Below are 27,237 nucleotides of genomic sequence, written 5' to 3'. Positions count from 1 at the left end.
AAGTAAATGGATGTTGGTGAGGGAGGTGAACGCAAGGTCTCGGGACAAGTAGCAGATATGTAATATGCTAGGGGATGGATTGGAGGTTAAACAGTTACTGTTTGCAGATGACAGAATCCAGAAACTTTGGAAGCTGTTGACTGAAAATTACTAAGAAGTTGAAGACCAGAGCTGATAGAAACGTTGCAGAAAGGAAGTCAACAAATTATAAAAGATTTCAAAGGAAAATTTATGGTTAGAGCCAAAAAGAAAATAAAAGGAGAATTATAAAGATAGAATTTTAGTGATTGAATGGGAGAGGTATCTCAAACCAGACACTGAAGTTGAGATTAGAGGAAAATGAAGTTATTACAAACCCGGAAAATATAAACAAGATGGACAGAGTGCCTAAAGGAATTTCAGATTGTTCCCCATAATGAATTAGTAATCTTCCCAGCTTTTTCACCAGTTTCTGGAGTTTCTTGAGGCTGCCGCCAGAGTTTCATTATCTGCAAATAACAAATGACACCTCTACCCAACCCCTAGGAAGCCATAGACCTTCCACTTACCCTGAGGCCCTTGTATTTGCCCTGTACATAAACAAATGGAAAAATCATGGTGAAATCAAATGCACTTGACCCAGACTCACCTTCAAGGACCATTCACCTTACTCCTTTCTTACTAACACACATTCCTTTCTGTGGTAGGAACTTTCCATTTATCCTGTAGATTCATAGCAACGTACAGAAGGTCTCTTTATCAGTCCGGTCATATACACTTAATAGTTCTTCCTATCTTGATTTTTTCCATTCATAAGCTCTTGAATCTGACATATGCTGAGTTAGTGCCCATGATCCAGCTTGTTTGTCTTTTTATGTCCCCTGATAGTGTACTTTTGCTAAGCTGTTTTAATTGAATTAGGTCCCAATTCAAGCAGAGTATGATTATATTTTATTTATTTATTTATGTTATAAGCTTTTTACAATTTCTTTTGTAGGTAATGAACAAGGTACATCTTTTAACATCCTAGATGAAGCAGCTGCAATTGATGCTGCTTTGGAGGAGTCCATCAAGACCAAGGCTATAGATGATATGATGCGTGAAAAGCGAAAAGCTTTACGAGCTAGTAAGGCCTTCAGTCGTGTGGCTTTGGATGGAGCTACAACTACAGATAACAAGTGTGATCAAGTAAGTTAATTAATTTACATTTTCTAACAAGTAACCAAAAATAAATGCTTGTGACTTTTTCTACTTACTATATAATCATATTGCTTCTTTTTTACTAATTCCAGATAATGCATGATAACAGTTGAATTAACCCACACATATAAAATCATTGTACTAGGTGGTAAACCTTTCACTGTTTGGTTAGTGAGGTAGATCATTAAGTTTAGGATGTAGGCATTGCTTCCATTAAGATTTCCCAAATAATAGTAATTTTTCCACATAATATAAAGATTTATGATAGCAAACGTGGTTTCAGAAGTGGTAGAGGATGTGTGGATCAGGTGTTTGCTTTGAAGAATGTATGTGAGAAATACTTAGAAAAGCAAATGGATTTGTATGTAGCATTTATGGATCGGGAGAAGGCATACGATAGAGTTGATAGAGATGCTCTGTGGAAGGTATTAAGAATATATGGTGTGGGAGGCAAGTTGTAAGAAGCAGTGAAAAGTTTTTATCGAGGATGTAAGGCATGTGTATGTGTAGGAAGAGAGGAAAGTGATTGGTTCTCAGTGAATGTAGGTTTGCGGCAGGGGTGTGTGATGTCTCCATGGTTGTTTAATTTGTTTATGGATGGGGTTGTTAGGGAGGTGAATGCAAGAGTTTTGGAAAGAGGGGCAAGTATGAAGTCTGTTGGGGATGAGAGAGCTTGGGAAGTGAGTCAGTTGTTGTTCGCTGATGATACAGCGCTGGTGGCTGATTCATGTGAGAAACTGCAGAAGCTGGTGACTGAGTTTGGTAAAGTGTGTGAAAGAAGAAAGTTAAGAGTAAATGTGAATAAGAGCAAGGTTATTAGGTACAGTAGGGTTGAGGGTCAAGTCAATTGGGAGGTGAGTTTGAATGGAGAAAAACTGGACGAAGTGAAGTGTTTTAGATATCTGGGGGTGGATCTGGCAGCGGATGGAACCATGGAAGCGGAAGTGGATCATAGGGTGGGGGAGGGGGCGAAAATTCTGGGAGCCTTGAAGAATGTGTGGAAGTCGAGAACATTATCTTGGAAAGCAAAAATGGGTATGTTTGAAGGAATAGTGGTTCCAACAATGTTGTATGGTTGCGAGGCGTGGGCTATGGATAGAGTTGTGAGCAGGATGATGGATGTGCTGGAAATGAGATGTTTGAGGACAATGTGTGGTGTGAGGTGGTTTGATCGAGTAAGTAACGTAAGGGTAAGAGAGAAGTGTGGAAATAAAAAGAGCGTGGTTGAGAGAGCAGAAGAGGGTGTTTTGAAATGGTTTGGGCACATGGAGAGAATGAGTGAGGAAAGATTGACCAAGAGGATATATGTGTCGGAGGTGGAGGGAACGAGGAGAAGAGGGAGACCAAATCGGAGGTGGAAAGATGGAGTGAAAAAGATTTTGTGTGATCGGGGCCTGAACATGCAGGAGGGTGAAAGGAGGGCAAGGAATAGAGTGAATTGGAGCGATGTGGTATACCGGGGCTGACGTGCTGTCAGTGGATTGAATCAAGGCATGTGAAGCGTCTGGGGTAAACCATGGAAAGCTGTGTAGGTATGTATATTTGCATGTGTGGACGTATGTATATACATGTGTATGGGGGTGGGTTGGGCCATTTCTTTCGTCTGTTTCCTTGCGCTACCTCGCAAACGCGGGAGACAGCGACAAAGCAAAAAAAAAAAAAAAAATTCCTGGAAATTTCTGTTTTATCAGGAGTTTGTTGTAAGTGGATGAGGTTAGCTCTTGTGGTCGTAACATTTCATTCTCATGTAGGTGTGTAATGAAATTGCACTTTTGCTAATTGCTCAGTTTAGTAAACTGGTGACCTATTTATTTGACAATGATAGTCTTATATATGACATAAGTGAGTTTTAGATTTTTTTTGTCCAATCATGGACAAAAGCCCACATCAAGGCCAGATCTTAATTGAAATATGGAGGGAATTGTGAAAGAGAAAAAGAAAAGACATGGGAAAGTGATTACTAATTTTGGAGGAAGTGAAAAATCAGTTTTTTGAAATGTGCCAGGTCGTAGTGATTGGGAAAAACATGAAGATAGAGTCCCAAAGCTTCGAGGTGTAGGGAAAGAAGCAGCTATTAAAATGAGTCACACTTGAGTTGCTAATGGCCACAGAGTAATTATATGACAGAGGATCTTGGCGAGTGTTGCGCTGTCTGGGTAGTGGTGGACACACACACACACACACAAGCAGCCAACTCTCAGGAGCAAAAACCTGAGTTATTGTAGAAGAGGGAAAGTGAACCAATATTGCACTGTAGGGCAAGAGGGTTAAGTTTGGAAGTTAACCTGGGGCAGTTTATAGATTGGACCACTTTCAACTTGACTCTGTCAAGTAAGGATGCAGATATAGGACCATCCCAGATGTGAGAGCAGTATTCCATTCAAGGATGAATCAATCCTTTTTATAAACGGAACAACTGTCCAGAATAAAAGAAGTTTTGACATCTAAACAGGGCACTCAGTTTTTCAGAGGCAGAATTGGCTATTCCTGTAGTATGATGTTTCCAAGAAAGAGTGGATGTTACAGTAATAACAAGTATTTTCAATGAGTCAAGAGGTGGAATTACAGAACCGTCAAAAGAGAGACTAGAGTTGTGATGAGTTTTCAACTGAGAGATGAGTAGAAACTGGGTCTTTTAAGGCATTAAACTTAACCAGATTTCGTCTCCCCCTCAGAGATATCCTGTCCAAATGTAAGTTTATTAAGGAAGTTGTGTCAAGACAAGATGCAGATTGGGTGAGAGAAGGAGCAGAATTGAAGGATGTGGATGAATGCAGTGCTGAGTCATCAGCAAATGAGTGCATTTGATCATTTTTAGAGAATCAGAAATTGTTGAAAAAAATGGAGAAACAGTGTATAGGACAGGACAGAACCTTGAGGGACACCACTGTTGATGGAAAAGAGGGGAAAGGCTGGTCCATCAACAACCAGAGATAGATTAGCCAGAGAGGAAGCTAGATATGAAGGAGCAAGGTGAGGGAGGGAAGTCAGAAGAGGGGAACTTAGAGATGAGGCCCCAGTGCCACACCCTGTCAGAATCTATGGATATGTCAAGGGCAACTACACAAGACTCCTCAAAATCTTTCATGGATGATGGCCAGATGCTAGTAAGATAGGAAAGAATATCACCAGTGGATCTCACCTTACTGGTGATCAAAGAGAAAACTGTGAGTTTTGAGGTGTAAAAGGATATAGGAGTTGAAGAGGGATTCAAAGACTTAAGAAATTGTAGATTTCAAAACATTAGGACAGTAGTTAGAGGGATCAGAAGGGTCATTGTTCTTAGGGATGCAATTTATCAATGCATGTTTCTAAGGAGAATTTTCCTTTTGGTTTTTGAACAGAAATGGAACACAAGCAAGCACAGTAGCAAGTTCAGAGGCATACTCTCTTGATACATGGCGATGGATGCCATCAGCAATATAAACCTTGCTTGTGTCTAGGGAGTGAAGCACTGTTTGGACAGTCCAAAAAGAGATTATTGGTAGGGGCATAGGATTAGTAAGAGGAGCATCAGAGGGTGAAGTTAGAGGAGAAACGGGAACCACGGATGGTTGCTTTGTCAGCATAAGAAACAGTTGTAGTACTGTCAGAACAGAAAAGTAAATGAAAGTTAGAGCAACAGCAGTCGTTAGAGAAAGACCCATCTGTGGATGACAAGGAGAGGTTATCACGTTTCCTTTTGAAATAAAGGAACACTTTGCCTCATGGATAACATGCTTGTGTGTGACTGCTTCTTCAAGGTTAATAAGAAACAGAAATGTTTGTGCAGATGGACAAGAAACAGAAATGGGATAAATGGTAGTGCCTACACTTTTGTGATAAGTCTTTGAAATTGTGTCCATTTCTTGATATTTTTCATGAAAGGGAGCACAGTAATGTTGTGCACTTCATCAGAGACCTGCATTCATGTTGGAGACAGTGGTTCATTTCTTATTTTAAACTATTTTTAGTCGCCCTAATATTGTAAAATTATTTTTGTAAAAATGATAAAAAAAGTGCTTATCAAGATTCTGTAGCTATCATGATGTGTTCTTTATATTTGATACATATCTTAATGCTTGAAGTCTTTCTGAATTTCAGAATGCTGGTGGATTAGTAATTAATACTAGTCGTTCACCTAGCTCTGAGATAACCAAGCCCTTGGTTTCTCAAGGAGTATGTGTAGCTTCAAAAACTGCAGTTTGTAGCCCTAATAAAGAAAAGATGAAAAAAATGGAAGACAGCCCCATAAAGATTCCTAAACTTAGTCCGGGGAATTGTAAGATGAGCCCAAGTAAAAGGAAGCTACAGAAACAGAGTCCATGCAGTCCAGTGAAGAAGAAGAAATTAAAGAGGGAGGGGGAAATGAAAACAGAAGATGAGAAGGAAGTTCTGAACTTAGAACAACTATTAGACCAAGTCAGTCAGTCACAGAAAGATGCAGAACAGATTGTGTCCAAAAAAAACACCTCTGCACAAGGAAAAATGGTGCAAAAGAAGAAAAAAAAGGAAGTCTTTGTTGATAGGTAACTATGCTAATACTTTTTATATCTGATCAGTGATCAGTCTGTTTATGTATGTATGTACCTTACCTTTCTGCCCCAGGATCCCCTTCTGTGGGGCGCTTGCACTGTATGTCAACTAGGCAGGGCCAGAGGTCAAGAAGTGTGGTGATGTTCAAGTTTATGTGTTTCTGGGTTAAGCATAGAACAGTTGAGTAAGTGTTCTGTGGAAGTAGCATCTTGGGCATAAGTGGTCTTGCAGTATGTTGAATTAAGTGTTTGTGTTAACACTTGTACATTATGCTTAAGACCTAGAAAGTGGATGTAACCTAATGAGGCCATTTCTTAATCTATTCATGGTACTTTTTGCTTATGTTGGAAATGACGAACATGTATGAAATGAAAAATTTAAGATTTTAATGATTGGATTGGTGGAAGATAGAATGGAAATGATATAATTATCAGTAGTTATGGTGTCCCAGGTGTAAAATGAGTGGTGAATGGATATGTGATGTACAGTAAATGTGTAGTTTCATGAGTTTGCATTTTTTGTACTTGTTTGCCATTTCCCACAGTAGCAATATAGGCCTAGGAACAAAGAGCAGCCTGATTAATTTACGTCCACTCTCAAGTTGTTATTCTTGATGCACAAAAACTAGTGCACCCTATCCAAAACCAGGCTCCAGAGACCTTCCCATGGTTTCCCTTGACCACTTAATATGATCTTGTTTGGCCCACTGACAGCATGTCACCCTTTCTGAAACTCTGTTCCATTTTGATCTCATACACTTCTCCATGTTCAGACCCTGAATACTTGAGACCTCTTTCACACCATCCTTCCACCACTCCATAGTTTACCCCTTTTTCTTATTCCTCTACTTCTGACTTGTACCCTTGTAAATCATCCTCTCTGTGCATCAAACCGTTTTAAGTGCCTCCTCTTCATCACTTATCATACATACTCCTCTTACTACTGATGTAATGAACAAAGCAGCCAAAATCACACCTTCAGCACCATGAACTTATTTTTTTTTTTTATGTAACGTAGATGAGGCTCTAATCAAGGCCATCCCATTAATGCCTTGTGTTTATATTTTTTTCATACATAATTGCCATTTCCCACCTTAGCGAGGTAGTGTTAAGAACAGAGGACTGTGCCTAAGCTGGATAATCCTTACTTGGCCCCCTTCTCTGTTCCTTCTTTTGGAAAAGTAAAAACTGGAGGGGAGGATTTCCAGCCTCCCGCTCTCTCCCCTTTTAGTTGCCTTTTACGACATGCAGGGAATATGTGGGAAGTATTACCATTTGTTGGTAGGACTTCATATTTTAAGTTAGGAGTCCTCTCTGATCATTGGCTAGATTGTTAGCCGTGAGGTACATGAGATCCTGGTTGAGAAGATTAACAACTCATTGCAGTTTATAGGTAGAATAGGAACTGTTTGTCTGCTGTGGATGAATTCTTTGATACAGGGATTTGGCTACCTAACCCAGGCAACATGCTAAGCATGTCTTTAAAGATGTTTATGGGAAGAAAAGAATTGGTTTAACCTTAACAGAACTTTTTTTTTCAAATTAATGGTAGTTTTTTTGTATGAGGGAAAGTTTTGATTAAGAGTAGGGCTGAAGGTGTAGGCTTGTTTAGTAATGACAAAAATTATGTGAAGATTAAGCATAAATCAAGACAAGGATTTTAAGTGATAGGTATTGTTGCTATGAAGAACTTCTAATTATATGTAATTACAGATTATTTTCATTTTACAGCTTTGATATCATTCCGGTTGTAAAGACAGAGCCCAACTATGCACACTGTGGAGAAGTTGTGAGGAAAAAGGCAGCTCGGAAACAGTTGGAAGGCTGGCAGTGTCATGAATGTGAACAGTGGTACAAAGGACAAAATTTAACTTCAGAAGAGATAAAGGTTTGTTCTTTTCCAAGTCTTTCCTCTCTTATGGTCCCAGAAATCTTCTGGCTTTGTGGTAAACGTGTTTTTTTCGTTAGTAAACTTTTATCCAACTCCTGAAAATTTACCTCTTCGAGCAAGGTCTTGCTCAAGGAAATTCTACTTCTCTTTGTCCATTGAAGATGATACATCCTCAGCAAAGATGACTTTTTAGTTGCAATATAATTACTTTTTGTTTGTTGATGATACACAGCACTGGTGGCAGAATTGAATGAGAAATTGCATAAGTTGGTGACTTGAGTTTAAGTGAAAGGGGAAAGTTGAGAGTGAATGTGACTAAAAGCAAGGTCATTAGATTTAGCAGGGTTGAAAAACAGTTTAGTTGGGGATGTGACTTTTTAATGGAAAAAAATTGAGAAAGTGAAATATTAAGTTATCAGGGAGTGGACATAGCAGCAATTGGAACCATGGAAATGGAAGTGAGTCATAGGGTGGGGGAGGGGAAAAATATGGAAAGAGAAAAACGTTATCTGGGAGGGCAAAAAAGGGTATGTTTGAAGGAGTAGTAGTCTCAACAATATTATGTGTATTTGAGGCATGGGTTATAGATAAAGCTTTGGAGAGGGGAGTGGATTTGTTGGAAATAAAATGTTGGAGGACAGTAGGTGGTGTGAGTTGGTTTGATTGAGAAAGTAATGAATAGGTAAGAGATGGTTTGATTGAGAAAGTAATGAATAGGTAAGAGATAGGTGTAGTAATATAAAGAGTGTGGTTGAGAGAGCTGATGAGGGTGTGTTAAAGTGGTTCAGGCATATGAAGAGAATGAGTGAAGAAAGCTTTAGTAATAAGATATGTGTTAGAAGTGGAGGAAATAGGAGAATGGGGCAATTGGGGCCTGAATATGCAGGAGGGTGAAAGGTGTGCACAGGATAGATTTAGTGGAAATGATGCTGTATCCAATTTGTTGTAAATTAGAAGTCCTTTGTCTTGAATGTCAAATATCAGTGCGGTAATACTCAATCACATCCATTGAATCCTTAGTTAAAAGCACAGTATTTTAAGGAATCCAAACCCAGCTTCTATTTTGTCATATGTAGTGTGTGGTGTTCAATTATTTTTACAATGTCATATTTTATATAATTCAAAGATGATTCTTGATTGCACGTTGAGATGAACCTAGAGCAGATCACTTTATTGTAAAAGACAAGTTCTTTGTCTTGAGAATCTAAAATCAGTATATTTTGATACTCCAGTCACATCCAGTGCATCCATTTCCATTTGGATGTGAGAAATTTGTACAGTACACTTTTAGTCTAGCACTGCATAGGTCGTAAGCTTTACTTTCACCCAGTTAATGTCACCTGCAACATACGGGAAATATGCAAATAGTATTTTTTCTTCTTTATCCCCATGGAATGTGACATCTGTTCTTTGTGTTATAGTCTTGTTTTGTTTCCATTCATTTCTTGTCATTGAATTTTTTTTTTTTTTTTTTTTTTTTGCCGCTGTCTCCCGCATTTGCGAGGTAGCGCAAGGAAACAGACGAAAGAAATGGCCCAACCCACCCCCATACACATGTATATACATACGTCCACACACGCAAATATACATACCTACACAGCTTTCCATGGTTTACCCCAGTCGCTTCACATGCCTTGATTCACTCCACTGACAGCACGTCAACCCCGGTATACCACATCGCTCCAATTCACTCTATTCCTTGCCCTCCTTTCACCCTCCTGCATGTTCAGGCCCCGATCACACAAAATCTTTTTCACTCCATCTTTCCACCTCCAATTTGGTCTCCCTCTTCTCCTCGTTCCCTCCACCTCCGGCACATATGTTCTCTTGGTCAATCTTTCCTCACTCATTCTCTCCATGTGCCCGAACCATTTCAAAACACCCTCTTCTGCTCTCTCAACCATGCTCTTTTTATTTCCACACATCTCTCTTACCCTTACGTTACTTACTTGATCAAACCACCTCACACCACACAATGTCCTCAAACATCTCATTTCCAGCACATCCATCCTCCTGCGCACAACTCTATCCATAGCCCACGCCTCGCAACCATACAACATTGTTGGAACCACTATTCCTTCAAACATACCCATTTTTGCTTTCCGAGATAATGTTCTCGACTTCCACACATTCTTCAAGGCTCCCAGAATTTTCGCCCCCTCCCCCACCCTATGATCCACTTCCGCTTCCATGGTTCCATCCGCTGCCAGATCCACTCCCAGATATCTAAAACACTTCACTTCCTCCAGTTTTTCTCCATTCAAACTCACCTCCCAATTGACTTGACCCTCAACCCTACTGTACCTAATAACCTTGCTCTTATTCACATTTACTCTTAACTTTCTTCTTTCACACACTTTACCAAACTCAGTCACCAGCTTCTGCAGTTTCTCACATGAATCAGCCACCAGCGCTGTATCATCAGCGAACAACAACTGACTCACTTCCCAAGCTCTCTCATCCCCAACAGACTTCATACTTGCCCCTCTTTCCAAAACTCTTGCATTCACCTCCCTAACAACCCCATCCATAAACAAATTAAACAACCATGGAGACATCACACACCCCTGCCGCAAACCTACATTCACTGAGAACCAGTCACTTTCCTCTCTTCCTACACGTACACATGCCTTACATCCTCGATAAAAACTTTTCACTGCTTCTAACAATTTGCCTCCCACACCATATATTCTTAATACCTTCCACAGAGCATCTCTATCAACTCTATCATATGCCTTCTCCAGATCCATAAATGCTACATACAAATCCATTTGCTTTTCTAAGCATTTCTCACATACATTCTTCAAAGCAAACACCTGATCCACACATCCTCTACCACTTCTGAAACCACACTGCTCTTCCCCAATCTGATGCTCAGTACATGCCTTCACCCTCTCAATCAATATCCTCCCATATAATTTACCAGGAATACTCAACAAACTTATACCTCTGTAATTTGAGCACTCTTATCCCCTTTGCCTTTGTACAATGGCACTATGCACACATTCCGCCAATCCTCAGGCACCTCACCATGAGTCATACATACATTAAATAACCTTACCAACCAGTCAACAATACAGTCACCCCCTTTTTTTAATAAATTCCACTGCAATACCATCCAAACCTGCTGCCTTGCCGGCTTTCATCTTCCGCAAAGCTTTTACTACCTCTTCTCTGTTTACCAAGTCATTTTCCCTAACCCTCTCACTTTGCACACCACCTCGACCAAAACACCCTATATCTGCCACTCTATCATCAAACACATTCAACAAACCTTCAAAATACTCACTCCATCTCCTTCTCACATCACCACTACTTGTTATCACCTCCCCATTTGCGCCCTTCACTGAAGTTCCCATTTGCTCCCTTGTCTTACGCACTTTATTTACCTCCTTCCAGAACATCTTTTTATTCTCCCTAAAATTTACTGATAGTCTCTCACCCCAACTCTCATTTGCCCTTTTTTTCACCTCTTGCACCTTTCTCTTGACCTCCTGTCTCTTTCTTTTATACATCTCCCACTCAATTTCATTTTTTCCCTGCAAAAATCGTCCAAATGCCTCTCTCTTCTCATTCACTAATACTCTTACTTCTTCATCCCACCACTCACTACCCTTTCTAATCAACCCACCTCCCACTCTTCTCATGCCACAAGCATCTTTTGCGCAATCCATCACTGATTCCCTAAATACATCCCATTCCTCCCCCACTCCCCTTACTTCCATTGTTCTCACCTTTTTCCATTCTGTACTCAGTCTCTCATGGTACTTCCTCACACAAGTCTCCTTCCCAAGCTCACTTACTCTCACCACCCTCTTCACCCCAACATTCACTCTTCTTTTCTGAAAATCCATACAAATCTTCACCTTAGCCTCCACAAGATAATGATCAGACATCCCTCCAGTTGCACCTGTCAGCACATTAACATCCAAAAGTCTCTCTTTCGCGCGCCTGTCAATTAACACGTAATCCAATAACGCTCATTGAAATATATGAGAATATTTCTTTCTTTCTTTTAAACTATTCGCCATTTCCGGCGTTAGTGAGGTAGCGTTAAGAACAGAGGACTGGGCCTTTTTTGGAATATCCTCACCTGGCCCCCCTCTGTTCCTTCTTTTGGAAAATTAAAAAAAAAAAAACGAGAGGGGAGGATTTCCAGCCCCCCCCGCTCCCTCCCCTTTTAGTCGCCTTCTACGACACGCAGGGAATACATGGGAAGTACTCTTAATCCCCTATCCCCAGGGATATATGAGAATATATGGTGCTGAAATTGGATAGAAAATAATTTTTGTATTTGGGATCCTGTTTTATATTTCAGAGGTAAAATCCTACAAGTTTTACATGAACCTTTTATTTACATTATGCCAGAATTTTCATAAAGTCTGTCTATTCTTACAGATGATGATGAATAAATGTTCCCGCCACCGCAGCAAGCACAACCCAGTGACAAACACTCCTAAAGACTTTTGGAATCCTGATTGGACTGATGATGACTAGTAACAGGTAGCAGATCCTTATAATAGTATAGTAGGACAAATGTTATCATGTACATATTTTCTAGATCAGTAGTCATCGTCTCCATTTGATATGTTGAAGTCTGTAGCGCAGAGTGGTTAGATTAGTTTCTACAGTACTTGGAATACGAAGCCTTCACCCAGTGTCTTTCATGAGCTTAGGTGTGCTCATGTTAACCTGGATCTTTCGTTGGTAGACTGTATTGTATTAAAGATTATTTAGCAAGTTTACTTAATGGTCCTTGATCACTCTGCTTACACCATATGTTTCAGTTGTCTGTCAACTGAGCCTATAGCAGAGCATTTCCCAATGATTGTAGAATGCCCTAGAATTTTGTAATACACATTTATTGATTAAAGTTGCGTTTTGTTTTTGGGTCCTTCTTTTGAATCAATGGATTAAAAGATTTAGATTATAATTTTTTTTGATTTTATGAAAAGCATATACTAGGTGACTGATGACTGTGATAGAGGTTGAGGTGATGCAGAATCACTTTCCCCCAAGCTTCTTGATAAGAATTACTTCTTAATCTGGTTATGAAGTTCATTGTGCATGCACACTGATTCTTTAATCTTGCTGTGTGGTGATAAACTGCATCAAAGTATAAAGGTTTTCCCCCGCTTTTCAACAAGTTTCCTCTAATTTGACTGTTAAACAATTTGTTTTTTCACATCAAAAATTCAGTATCATTTGGTGCTGCTCAGTTAGACTATTTGGCTTGAACAAATTTGTCATTTTGTTGTTAGGAGACTCTGCAGAAATTGTTTGAGTAGAAATAGCTTTACTGTTTCTACAATCTGAATAGTAGTTGGCAGGATCACATCCTCTCACATTAGAATTTAAGATTGGGCAGATTACATTCATTCTGTATGGCTGGCAGGTATGCAACCCATTCTGTAGTTTCCCATACAGTCACAAAGTCCTTTTCACTTACAAGGCTCATTCGTGTGAAGAAAGTAGCGAGTAATAAGATTTGATAATCTCTGTGACTTGTTTCCCAACATTATGTATGTACAGTAGTACTGGCAGGATTAAAGAATCAATTGCCCAAGCAACTTCACAACTAGACTGAGTAGTAATTTTCATCAAGAAGCTAGCGGAAGTGATTCTGCTGATAATCTGACCATGTGCTATCTTCCTGACCTAAATGCATTACCATGTGCTATCTTCCTGATCTAAACGCATTACCTTAACCTTTATGACAATCGTCAGTCATCCAGTGTACAAAAACCAGCTTTTTCATATTTAGGCAGGCAGTGATCTGGAAATTCCATCCAGGAGTATGAAAATGTACAAATGATGTTCTTTGTATTAGCTTTCAAGAGTAACAGAGAGAAGGTAGTAGTTGGCAGGCAGCCAGTGATCAGGGATTTATATTACTAGTATTACCTGCCTGGGTAGTGGGAGTGTTAGTGACAGCTGAATAGTGAGCCAGCACTTAAGTGGTTGTCAAGTTACACTCCTGTAACCCAGGTAACTGTCTTTTCTTCCTTCCTCAATCACATTTGGACCACATGCATTGTGCCCACAAACATAAGTTCTCCCCTTGTCATTACATAACACTTAACTCACACAGCTCATTCTTTGTAACTAGACTTTCTTGTGGTAAGCACTCTGCGATAGCCCTGCCTTTTGGCAAAATGCTAGGACCAGTAGATAGAAGTAGTAGCTAGGAACATTTAGGCAGAAGCATTAAGAAGAAACGTAAGGTAGATACTGTAAGTAGGAACATTATATAGTAGTAGTCAGTAGGAACATAGAAAAGAGCTTCTGCAATCACTGTACTAGAGTTGCCCTCTGCCAGTGGCCTTTTAAGGGTAAGGCACTAAAGGCTGTAGGGGCACTGGAGTTTCACGAGTTTTAACGAGTTTACTGCCGCGGCCAAAAGTAACAGTCATAATTATTGTCGTGCTGGTTTGTACCCTGCTGAGAGAGCTTGGGAGTGAGTGTGAATGATGCATGTGATAGATACTGATAATAGAGGAAGATAATATGTTTCACATGCCTTGATTCAATCCACTGACATCACGTCAACCCCGGTATACCACATCGCTCCAATTCACTCTATTCCTTGCCCTCCTTTCACCCTCCTGCATGTTCAGGCCCCGATCACACAAAATCTTTTTCACTCCATCTTTCCACCTCCAATTTGGTCTCCCTCTTCTCCTCGTTCCCTCCACCTCCGACACATAAATCCTCTTGGTCAATCTTTCCTCACTCATTCTCTCCATGTGCCCAAACCACTTCAAAACACCCTCTTCTGCTCTCTCAACCACGCTCTTTTTATTTCCACACATCTCTCTTACCCTTACGTTACTCACTCGATCAAACCACCTCACACCACACATTGTCCTCAAACATCTCATTTCCAGCACATCCATCCTCCTGCGCACAACTCTATCCATAGCCCACGCCTCGCAACCATACAACATTGTTGGAACCACTATTCCTTCAAACATACCCATTTTTGCTTTCCGAGATAATGTTCTCGACTTTCACTTAATTTTTTTTTTATTGTACTATGGCTTCATACACAGGCATAGTTTTGATGGTAAAGAACAAGAATGGACTTGGAATTATTAATCCTTTCCAATTGAAATTCATTGTGAGGGTGATTGGCTGGCAGGCATATTGAGGAAATTGAAGGGTTTGTCTGTATTCTGAAAGCTCTGTTGTTGTTTCACATTTCCTCCTATTTCATACACAGGCACAGTACTGTTGGTGAGGAATATGGCTATATGTAAAATTATTGTACCTTTCATGCTGCATATAAATATGAGGAGACTGAGTGACTAGTATGTAGAGGGACACTGGATTTATTTATTCCTAGGTTTTCCCAATCTCCTGTAACCAAGTCCTCCGTTATCCAAAGATACAAGGAGAAACGGGTGCAGTTGATACACAATCTCTTCTATAAGCTCATGTTTGCAAATGCTTACTCCTTTTCCAGACAGTTCCTCAATAAATTCACTGGGTCACACATTTCATCACATTTTCTGTGTTATTTTCTTCAGTTGATGCAAATCACATTTTCTTCCTAAGTAATTGGGTTATCCGACAAACATACTTATTTTCTGTGGATGGCTGTGCACTTCTTATGGTGGTTATAGTCTTACTTAGGATAGCAGTTTTTCCAGGTATTTTTTAGCTACAGAAGGGACTTTTGTAGGCCACTGATGGTACAATAAGTCAGATAGATACCGAAATGAGTGGGAAAAGTTTGAACATCACTAGCTTTTGTACATCATCAGAAAATAGTATGCAGTACTGGGTCATGGAAAGGATCTTTTTTGTATGTATAGATGTGTGCATGTGTTAGAAGTGCTTTATATATCCTTTGAGCACTTTAATCAGGAGTGCAACACTCTTGTAAAGTGAGAGACTTGTATATTTGTAAAACCAAGTTGACAAAACACTGAATGGACCATTGTGCTGTAAAGTAGGAAGGAGCATACTTGAAGATATAAATAAACATATTTTGATTATGACATATACTGTTATTGGGGAGAAAGACTGGAAGAAGTGACTGAATTATCGTGGGTAAGTTTGGTGACATGGAAGGAGATAAGGGGTAGAAAAGCCATCGACTCCCTTAACAGAGATGCAAGTATGAAAGTGAAGAAGGGGTCAAGGGACAGCATAGTCCTCCCAATTCTCACCTAAGCAGCCTAAACATCGACATGGAGTGAGTCAGAGAGGTCAAAAATCTAGGCTGTGGATATGAGTTATATGAGAGGAATGTTTAGTATGATTTGAAATAAAGAAAAATCATGAGATGTATGAGAGATTTGGTATGGCAAGGAATGCATTGAGAATGATTTGTGGAGTGGTAGAGTGAAATGTTATACTTTAAGATGGCTTGGGAATGTGGGCAGAATGCAAGATGGGGAGTTTACAAGGAAAATGTATGCTAGCATAATTAAAGGGGTTCGTTTGAGAGGAAGACCACCAGTGACATGAGAAAATAGTGGAAGACTCCTAGAAGGAGAGAAATGGTGGAAGAATGCTTGGAATGATGTATGCGTGATAGGCATGTAAAGCCAGGGATAGATAGAGGCTCTTTTGCCATGGTCATTCCCCTGGTGTGAGTTCTCTGAGGGAAGGGAACAGGCATCAGATACATAGATAGAGTCTTTGGAAATATTCTAGGACATTGCATTTCCTCTGTAACAGTGTCTTCCATTACCCTTGGATTTGAGAGAAAATTAGGCACATTACACAATTTATTCCACAAGGGCAAGATCACTGGGAATGCCAGCATCTCCTTTACATATTCCATTACTTAAGTTTCTCTGAGTCACCTATATCTTGACATTTCTCATGCTATTCTACTTGCTTTTCCTTTGCAACTGTTAACTGTTCTTTCGAATATCTGAAGTCATCGTCAAACATCCAGTGTATTTTCTATAGGATAACAGGATTATCTATGGTTGCTGGGAGTACTGAGGACAGCCAAATTTTTTCCCCTTTTTAGCATTGAAAGGTCAGCTGGATTATTGAATGGGATGGAAAAGGTATATCTTATGATGACCACACTCATTTCAAATTAGGACAAGGAAAATAAGTACATTTGAAAATAGAGGCAAGAACAAAGGAGGTAAGGGGAGTGGGGGAGGAGTGGGATATATTTAGGGAAGCAGTGATGGCTTGCGCAAAAGATGCTTGTGACATGAGAAGCGTGGGAGGTGGGCAGATTAGAAAGGGTAGTGACAAAAGATGCTTGTGGCATGGGAGATGGGCAGATTAGAAAGGGTAGTGGCAAAAGATGCTTGTGGCATGAGAAGCGTGGGAGGTGGGCAGATTAGAAAGGGTAGTGAGTGGTGGGATGAAGAAGTAAGATTATTAGTGAAAGAGATGAGAGAGGCATTTGGATGTTTTTTGTAGGGAAATAATGCAAATGACTGGGAGATGTATAAAAGAAAGAGGCAGAAGGTCAAGAGAAAGGTGCAAGAGGTGAAAAAGAGGGCAGTTGAGAGTTGGGGTGAGAGAGTATCATTGAATTTTAAGGAGAATAAAAAGATGTTTTGGAAGGAGGTAGATAAAGTGTGAATTTTAAAGAGAATAAAAAGATGTTTTGGAAGGAGGTAGATAAAGTGCGTAAGACAAGGAAACAAATGGGAACTTCAGTGAAGGGGGCTAATGGGGAGGTGATAAGTAGTGGTGATGTTAGGAGATGGAGTGAGTATTTTGAAGGTTTGTTGAATGTGTTTGATGATATAGTGGCAGATGTAGGGTGTTTTGGTCGAGGTGGTGTGCAAAGTGAGAGGGTTAGGGAGAATGATTTGGTAACCAGAGAAGAGGTAGTAAAAGCTTTGCGGAAGATGAAAGCCAGCAAGGCGGCGGGTTTGGATGGTATTGCAGTGGATTTTATTAAGAAATGGGGTGACTGCATTGTTGACTGGTTGGTAAGGTTATTTAATGTATGTATGACTCATGGTGAGTATTGTTGAGTATGCCTGGTAAATTATATGGGAGGGTATTAATTGAGAGGGTAAAGGCATGTACAGAGCATCAGATTGGGGAAGAGCAGTGTGGTTTCAGAAGTGGTAGAGGATGTGTGGATCAGTGTTTGCTTTGAAGAATGTATGTGAGAAATACTTAGAAAAGCAAATGGATTTGTATGTAGCATTTATGGATCTGGAGAAGGCATATGATAGTTGATAGAGATGCTCTGTGGAAGGTATTAAGAATATATGGTGTGGGAGGCAAGTTGTTAGAAGCAGTGAAAAGTTTTTATCGAGGATGTAAGGCATGTGTACGAGTAGGAAGAGAGGAAAGTGATTGGCTCTCAGGTGGGGTGTGTGATGTCTCCATGGTTGTTTAATTTCTTTATGGATGGGGTTGTTAGGGAGGTGAATGCAAGAGTTTTGGAAAGAGGGGCAAGTATGCAGTCTGTTGTGGATGAGAGAGAGCTTGGGAAGTGTCAGTTGTTGGTTGCTGATGATACAGCGCTGGTGGCTGATTCCTGTGAGAAACTGCAGAAGCTGGTGACTGAGTTTGGTAAAGTGTGTGAAAGAAGAAAGCCGAGAGTAAACGTGAATAAGAGGAAGGTTATTAGCTACAGTAGGGTTGAGGGACAAGCCAATTGGGAGGTAAGTTTGAATGGAGAAAAACTGGAGGAAGTGAAGTGTTTTAGATATCTGGAAATGGATTTGGCAGCGGATGAAACCATGCAAGCGGAAGTGAATCATAGGGTAGGGGAGGAGGCGAAAGTTCTGCGCGCATTGAAGAATGTGTGGAAGTCGAGAACATTACCTCGGAAAGCAGAAATGGGTATGTTTGAAGGAATAGTGGTTCCAACAATGTTATATGGTTGCGAGGCATAGGCTATAAATAGAGTTGTGCACAGGAGGATGGATGTGCTGGAAATGAGATGTTTGAGGACAATATGTGGTGTGAGGTGGTTTGATCGAGTAAGTAATAATAGGGTAAGAGAGGTGTGTGGTAATAAAAAGAGTGTGGTTGAGAGAGGAGAAGAGGGTGTTTTGAAATGGTTTGGTCACATGGAGAGAATGAGTGAGGAAAGATTGACCAAGAGGATATATGCATCAGAGGTGGAGGGAGCGAGAAGTGGGAGACCAAATTGGAGGTGGAAAGATGGAGTGAAAAAGATTTTGAGCGATCGGGGCCTGCAAGGCGTGCAAGGAATAGAGTGAATTGGAACGATGTGGTATACCAGGGTCGACATGCTGTCAATGGATTAAACCAGGGCATGTGAAGCGTCTGGGGTAAACCATGGAAAGTTCTGTGGGGCCTGGATGTGGAAAGGGAGTTGTGGTTTCGGTGCACTTTTACATGACAGCTAGAGATTGAATGTGAACGAATGTGGCCTTTGTTGTCTTTTCCTAATGCTACCTCACGCACGAGGGGGGAGGGGGTTGTTATTTCATGTGTGGCAGTGGGAATGAATAAAGGGAGACAGTATGAATTATGTACATGTGTATATATGTATATGTCTGTGTGTGTGTGTATATATATGTATATGTTGAGTTGTACAGATATGTACATTTGCGTGTGTGGACGTGTATGTATATACATGTGTATGTGGGTGGGTTGGGCCATTCTTTCGTCTATTTCCTTGCGCTACCTCACTAACGCGGGAGACAGCGACAAAGCAAAATAAATAAATAAATCGAAAATTGAAAATACCAGTTAATGAACTTGTTTGGCGGGTTTTCAAAGGGCATTAGGAAATGGGACTAAAGCATGAATGTGGCCAGAGAAAGGAATGTTTTAAAAGTATTGTACTCTTTAGATAGTATTTGGTTAGAAGCCACTGACAAGGTTGTTATATTACCTGTGCTACCCACCTGGGTACTGGGAGGGTTAGTGACAGCTGTGTACCAAGCCAGCACTTCCTGTGATCCAGGTAGCTGTTTTTCCTTTCTGCTTCACCCAGACATGGACTGCTTACAATCTTTCTTTGTCATATTTAACATTTGACAACAGTCTTTCCTTACTTGATTTTCTGGCAGTGAACGCCATGTGCTAGCCCAGCCTTTTGGTAAAATGTATGAGCATAGACAGAAGTATGTAGGAACATTCAGTAGGAGTATAAGTTAGAAGCAGTTGCATTAGGTGGAAGCATGATGTAGAAATATTACTTAGTAGAAGTCAGTAGAAACTTTATTTAGAACTCGAAACACTGTGCCAGAATTGTCCTCTGCCGGTGGCCTGTTAACGATGAGGCACTGGAGTTCACCTCACCAGTTACGGCAACTCATTTGCCTTAACTGGCATCAGAAGTACATATGTAGATATTCACTCTGATAGAGGAAGACCAAGACACAAATATTTTTAATTTTTAATTACATTTCATACAAAAAATCTATGAATAATACAATATTTACAGCCAAGATCATTCTAGGCCAGTGTTTCTGCTGGTTCAACTCCAAGTGCTCAAATTATATGAGCACTGTTAGTAGCAGAAATAAAAAGAATGGAAATTTTATGTACAAAAGGTCAACATACAAAAGTATAAAAAAGCTAACTTTGCATTTCTTACACTTAGGAAGATGATTTCAGGTTAATAGCATCTCTAGTGATTACTTCTACTCAGGTTACACATTTTTTTATTCAACATTTATATTCTAATGGAGATCCAATTTCATCTAATTCTTATAATTTACATCTTGCACATATAAGAATTACAGTGAAAACAATGAACGACTAGTAGTTTATGAAAAGGAATGAGTCCGTGCAATTAATAGTCTCGCACAAATTTTCAATTTAAAGTTTGTGAAAATAATTACAAATAATACCATTGGCAATATATGAGCAAAGAAATGATGAATGTGATTTGACCTGGGAAAAGATGCCCAAGCCAATACCAAAATTTGTCCAGACGTAGGAAATGAAAATGTTTTTATAAAGTACAAACAATGGCCCAACTTTTGACCTTGCCACTAAAGAAAACAGAGGAATGAAGAGTGATTAATACCAAGATTCCTTCACTAAATATACATAATAGTGAGAGCTGATACCAACTACTGCTGTCCCTGAATAGCAGTTGTAAAAGAAGTAATCTAACTAGTCTCCCTCTTTTTATTCCCCTATGGGGAGGACTCTCACTGGCAAACATGGAGCAGAGTTTCTGTGGCCAAGGCTATTGATACAAAAAAAAATTAAATAGTACCGTAAAATTCTGTGATCGGAACTGGCAGGATCTTAAAGTAAATGAAGTAATGGGGTTTAAAATTAACTTTATAAAAAAAATTGCGTCCTCAAAAACGTATATAAAATTAATGACCTGTCAGCTAATCATTGAAATGAAAATAAAAAATCTGTATGTATGATGGCCACAAAACACCTGTACTCCTGCTATCATACTATTACACTCTCTCAGGTACATGAGTTTGCCCGGTCTCAGTTTAAGGATTATCACAGGACTCAGACAATGTTTCAGTTGTATGGGTACAAAACAGTGTTGCAGACCCAATACATTACCTTCATCAGCTGAGGCTTGCCATAATGTTTTTGCACCTTTTTTTTTTATGCCTCACAGAAGGGCACATAGTCTCCTTCTACTTACAACCTATGGTTATTGGTTATCACAATTTATATACAGTCATTTCAGATGAAGGTACAGATATGGAATACTAGGTCACAATTTGCACTATGGGGAAGAAATTAATGAATGTAGAGTATTTTAATACTTTTTTTTTTTGTAAAATCATTGATAGAATGTGAACTAACAGAGCACCACCCAGGAAAGAGAATCCCAAAATGACATGAAAATTTTAAATTCATGGACATTGAACATGAAAAATAGTTCGAGAGAATGCTGCCTAAGTATTTATTTAAATAGTTAAAACAAATATTACTTTTTGTCCTTATAATAAGGATATAAAATAAAAAGTGGAAGATTTTCATGCATCATGGCATCATCTCTTCCAGACACTCTCCTCATTTCACCACCTCAGCATTTATTCATCACATGTTATCCAATATATTGGACTAAAAATGAAGCATTCTAATAATGCCTCCACTCACTTATACTCCCTTTATCTTTGATACCCAAGTATACTATTATAAACCATAGTTTAAATTCACTAATGGGGGGAGCAATGTTACAATTTTAAAAGGAAAATTAAAATTTATTTTTTCTTTAGATGCTGTACATATGAAAAAAGATGCCACCTGAAAGGAATAACGGAAATAATGAGCTAGACTATGACAGCTTCCCGTTGGTGAGAACAAGTCTGTTGAGGGTATGCTGATGAGGAGATGAGATCGATGGTGTGTACACGTAATTGGCACGCACAGTGGCAGACCTGAGTGGAGTTACACCTGGCAGCTTGCGCACAACCAGGCCTCGTGGTGAGGAGCTTGCATGAATAGGCGTTTCACCCTCTATCTTGATTTCATTACCAAGATCATCAACCAGAGCACCATTTGACTGCCAAGGTAAATTGTTTGATTTTTAATTCTAAAACACAAGACTCCTGAGAACTCTATTATTATTATTCTGACAAATAGCAAGATAATGAGATGAGCATTTGGTAAAAAATAATAGCAATGTCATAAATATACTCATTTTTTGTAGCAAGTTTTTACACATGTAAGAGGTCTGTTAGTTTGTCAGCACATATTACCTGGAGACTAATTTCTGTCATGGTGGAATCAGGAAGAATGAACTCTGGCTCCTCTGAAGAGGTGACAGAATTACGTTTTAGTGACTGTGTAGTAAGAGTTGGCCGACCATGTGAGTGGGTGGAGGCAGACTGGGCAATACTTGTAGGATGAGAGGTGCGACCATTTTGCACTGGCTGGCGAATGTGTTGCTGTTGATTACTGACAACTGTTTGAGCTCCTCTCTGGTTGGAAGTGACAATGGTTGGTGAAGTATGAGGATTCAGTATCTGAGGAACATTATAATTATTATTGTCATTATTATTACTATCATTATTATTATTATACCCATTTTTGCAACAATGTTATATGGTTGTGAGGCATGGGCTATAGATAGAGTTGTACAGAGGAGGGTGGATGTTAGAAATGAAATGTTTGAGGACAATATGTGGTGTGAGGTGGTTTGATTAAGTAATGAAAGGGTAACAGAGATGTGTGGTAATAAAAAGAGTGTGGTTGAGAGAGCAGAAGAGGGTGTATTGAAATGTTTTAGTCACGTGAAGAGAATGAGTGAGGAAAGATTGACAAAAAGGATACATGTGTCAGAGGTGAAGAGAACAAGGATAAGCGGGAAACCAATTTGGTGGTGGAAGGATGCAGTGAAAAAGATTTTGAGTGATCGAGTCCTGAAAATACAGAAGAGGCTTGCAAGGAATAGAGTGAAAAGGAATGATGATGTATACCAGGGTCAACGTGCTGTCAGTGGACTGAACCAGGGCATGTGAAACGTCTGGGGTAAAACATAGAAAGGTTTGTGTGGCCTGGATGTGGATAGAGTTGTGGTTTTGGTGCATTACTCATGACAGCTAGAAACTGAGTATGGACAAATGTGGCCTTTTCTGTCTTTTTCTGGTGGTGATGCTGTTTCCTGTGGGGTGGGGTTGGCACCGGGAATAGATGAAGGCAAGCGAGTATGAATATGTACAAGTGTATATGTACACATGTACAAACTCATCCTTGATGCCTTCATCCCTTCCTGTCGCCAACCTGCCATACATTAAACAACACATCCCCTTCCCCCTTGCATGCGCGAGGTAGAGCCAGGAAAAGACAACAAAGGCCACATTTGTTTACACTCAGTCTCTAGCTGTTATGTGTAAAGCACCAAAACCACAGCTCCCTATCCATATCCAGGCCCCACAAAACTTTCCATGGTTTTCCCCAGACGCTTCACATGCCCTGATTCAATCCAGTGACAGCACGTCAACTCTGGTATACATCATCATTACAATTCACTCTATTCCCTGTGCGTCTTTCACCCACCTGTATGTTCAGGCCCTAACTGCTCAAGTATTAATCACTCCATCCTTCCACCTCCAATTTGGTCTCTCACTTCTTGTTCCCTCCACCTCTTGACTCATATGTCCTCTTTGTCAATCTTTCCTCACTCACTCTCTCCATGTGACCAAACCATTTCAATACACCCTCTTCTCTCTCAACCCCACACTCTTTTTATTACCACACATCTCTCTTACCCTTTCATTACTTACTCGATCAAACCACCTCACACCACATATTGTCCTCAAACATTTCATTTCCTACATATATAGCCCATGCATTGCAACCATATAACGTTGTTGGAACCCCCATTCCTTCAAACATATCCATTTTTGCTCTCCAAGATAACATTCTCGCCTTCCACATTCTTCAATGCTCCCAGTACCTTCGCCCTGTCCCCCACCCTGTAACTCGCTTCCGCTTCCATGGTTCCATCCACTGCTAAGTCCACTCCCAGATATCTAAAACACTTCACTTCCTCCATTTTTTCTCCATTCAAACTTACCTCCCATTTAACTTGTCCCTCAACCCTACAGAACCCAATAACCTTGCTCTTATTCACATTTACTCTTGGCTTTCTTCTTTCACACACTTTACCAAACTCAGTCACCAGCTTCTGCAGTTTTTTCACCTGAATCAGCCACCAGTGCTGTATCATCAGTGAACAACAACTGACTCACTTCCCAAGCCCTCTCATCCACAACAGACTGCATACTTGCCCCTCTCCAAAACTCTTGCATTCACCTCCCTAACAACCCCATCAGTAAACATATTAAACAATCATGGAGACGTCACACATTCCTGCCGCAAACTGACATTCACTTGGAACCAATCACTTTCCTATCTTCCTACTCGTACACAGGCCTTACATCCTTGATAAAAACTTTTCACTGCTTCTAGCAACTTACCTCCCACACCATATACTCTTAATAGCTTCCACAAAGTATCTCTTACCACCCTATCATATGCCTTCTCCAGATCCATAAATGCTGCATACAAATAATCTGTTTTTCTAAGTATTTCTCACATACATTCTTCAAAGCAAACACCTGATCCACACATCCTCTACCACTTCTGAAACCACACTGTTCTTCCCCAATCTGCCCTGTACATACCTTTACCCTCTCAATCAAGACCCTTCCTTAAAATTTCCCAGGAATACTCAACAAACTTATACCTCAGTATTTTGAATACTCGCCTTTTTCCCTTTGCCTTTGTACAATGGCACTATGCATGCATTCCGCCAATCCTCAGGCACTTCACCATGAACCATACATACATTGAATATCCTCACCAACCAGGCAACAACACAGTCACCCCCTTTTTTAATGAATTCCACTGCAGTACCATCCAGTCCCACTGCCCCCAGCTTTCATCTTCCACAATGCCCTCACTATCTCTTCTTTGTTCACCAAACCTTTCTCCATGACCCTCTCACTTCTCACACCACCTCAACCAAAACACCCTATATCTGCCACTCTATCATCAGACACATTAAAAAAAAAAAGCCTTCAAAATACTCGCTCCATCTCCTCACTTTACCACCACTTGTTACCACCTCCCCATCAGCCCTCTTCACCAATGTTTCCATTTGTTCTCTTGTCTTACGCACTTTATTTACCTCCTTCCAAAACATATTTTTATTCTCCCTAAGTTATAATGATACACTCTCACCCCAACTCTCATTTGCCCTCTTTTTCACCTCTTGCACCTTTCTCTTGACCTCCTGCCTCTTTCTTTTATACATCTCCAGTAATTTGCATTATTTCCCTGCAAAAATTGTCCAAACGCATCTCTCTTCTCTTTTACTAACAATCTTACTTCTTCATCCCACCACTCACTACCCTTTCTAATCTGCCCACCTCCCACCTTTTTTATGCCGCAAGCATCTCTTGCGCAAGCCATCACTGCTTCCCTAAATACATCCCATTCTTCGCCAACTCCCCTTATGCCATTTGCTCTCACCTTCTGCCATTCTGCACTCAATCTCTCCTGGTACTTCTTAACACAAGTCTCCTCTCCAAGCTCACTTATTCTCACCACTCTCCTCACCTCACCATTCTCTCTTCTTTTCTAAAAACCTCTACAAATCTTCACCTTCGCCTCTGCAAGATAATGATCAGACATCCCTTCTGTTGCCCCTTTCAGCACTTAACTTGCAAAAGTCTCTTTTATGCGCCTATCAATTAACATGTAATCCAACAACACTCTCTGGCCATCCTCCTACTTACATACGTATACTTATGTATATCTCTCTTTTTAAACCAGGTATTCCCAATCACTAGTCCTTTTTCAGCACACAAATCTACAAGCTCTTCACCATTTTCATTTACATCAGTGAACACCCCATGTACACCAATTATACCCTCAACTGCCACATTACTCACCTTTGCATTCAAATCACCCATCACTACTAGCCTGGTCTCGTGCATGAAAGCTGCTAACACACACAGTCAGCTGCTCCCTAAACACTTGCCTCTCATGCCTAGGTGCATAGGCACCAATAATCACCTATCTCTCTCCATCCACTTCCAGTTTTACCAATATCAGTCTTGAGTTTACTTTCTTACACTCTATCACATATTCCCACAACTCCTGTGTCAGTAGTGCTACTCCTTTCTTTGCTCTTGTCCTTTCACCAATCCCTGACTTTACTCCAAAGACATGCCCAAACAACTCTTCCCCTTTATCCTTGAGCTTTGTTTCACTCAGAGCCAAAATGTCCAGGTTTCTTTCCTCAAACATACTACCTATCTCTCCTTTTTTAATCCTCTCTGTTACATCCACACACATTTAGACACCCCAATCTGAGCTTTCAAGCAGGATGAGCACTCCCCTCTTGACTCCTTCTGTTTCCCCTTTATTAAGTTAAATACAAGGATGGGGAGGTTTTTATCCCCCCATTTCCACCCCCTTTAGTCGCCCTCTACAACATGCGGGGAATACGTGGAAAGTATTCTTTCTCCCCTATCCCCAGGGATAAGTATTATAATAATAGAGGAGAAAGAATACTTCCCATGCATTTCCTGCGTGTTGTAGATGACTAAAGGGGACAGGAGCGAGGGGGTAGAAACCCTCCCCTCCTTGTATTCTAAGTTTCTAAAAGGGGAAACAGGAGTCATGCAGGGAATGCTGATCCACCTCAAAAGCTCAGATTGGGGTCTCTAAATATGTGTGGATGTAACAAAGATGATTAAAAAAGGAGAGCAAGGTAGTATGTTTGAGGAAAGAAACCTGGATATTTTGGCTCTGAGTTAAACAAAGCTCAAGGCTAAAGGGGAAGAGTCGTTTGGGCATGTCTTGGGTATAAAGTCAGGGATTGGTGAGAGGACAAGAGCAAAGGAAGGAGTAGCATTACTGAAGTTGTTGTGGAAGTATGTGATAGAGTGTAAGAAAGTAAACTCTAGACTGATATTGGTAAAACTGAAAGTGGATGGAGAGAGAGAGGTGATTATTGGTGCCTATGTACCTGGGCATGAGAAAAAAGATCATGAGGCTAGTGTTTTGGGAGCAGCTGAGTGTGTGTGTTAGCAGCTTTCACGCACGACACCAGGCTAGTAGTGATGGGAGATTTGAATGCAAAGGTGAGTAATGTGGCAGTTGAGGGTATAATTGGTGAACATGGGGTGTTCACTGTTGTAAATGGAAATGGTGAAGAGCTTGTAGATTTATGTGCTGAAAAAGGACTAGCAATTGGGAATATATGGTTTAAAAAGAGATATACATAAA

The 27,237-nt window shown here is 40.2% G+C and overlaps 2 protein-coding genes across 10 annotated transcripts in view; one reads left to right on the top strand and one right to left on the bottom strand.

Moving 5' to 3' along the window:
* LOC139747924 (uncharacterized) overlaps positions 1 to 21,848 on the top strand; it is a 47,621-nt gene extending 25,773 nt beyond the window's left edge. For 2 of the 5 annotated variants that reach the window (XM_071660395.1, XM_071660394.1), the window contains exons 4-7: positions 977 to 1,167; positions 5,263 to 5,687; positions 7,425 to 7,581; positions 11,983 to 12,457. In XM_071660395.1, the coding sequence (XP_071516496.1) occupies positions 977 to 1,167; positions 5,263 to 5,687; positions 7,425 to 7,581; positions 11,983 to 12,081 (872 nt within the window). In that variant the 3' untranslated portion in view covers positions 12,082 to 12,457. Of the gene's footprint in view, positions 1 to 976; positions 1,168 to 5,262; positions 5,688 to 7,424; positions 7,582 to 11,982; positions 12,458 to 21,710 lie in introns of those variants that run through there. The other 3 variants (XM_071660399.1, XM_071660398.1, XM_071660397.1) reach the window with 2 other exon arrangements.
* The window catches only part of jumu (Forkhead box protein N4 jumeau), a 267,344-nt gene continuing 259,998 nt past the window's right edge, over positions 19,892 to 27,237 (bottom strand). For 4 of the 5 annotated variants that reach the window (XM_071660401.1, XM_071660400.1, XM_071660403.1 and 1 more), the window contains 2 exons: positions 22,194 to 22,460; positions 19,892 to 21,997 (listed from right to left, as the gene is read on the bottom strand). In XM_071660401.1, coding sequence (XP_071516502.1) covers positions 21,770 to 21,997; positions 22,194 to 22,460 — 495 coding nt within the window. In that variant the 3' untranslated portion in view covers positions 19,892 to 21,769. The remainder of the gene's footprint in view (positions 21,998 to 22,193; positions 22,461 to 27,237) is intronic. The other variant, XM_071660404.1, reaches the window with a different exon arrangement.

Source organism: Panulirus ornatus, chromosome 71 (assembly GCF_036320965.1).
Source record: "Panulirus ornatus isolate Po-2019 chromosome 71, ASM3632096v1, whole genome shotgun sequence".
Lineage (NCBI taxonomy): Eukaryota > Metazoa > Arthropoda > Malacostraca > Decapoda > Palinuridae > Panulirus > Panulirus ornatus.
This window is presented reverse-complemented; position numbering and strand designations above follow the sequence as displayed.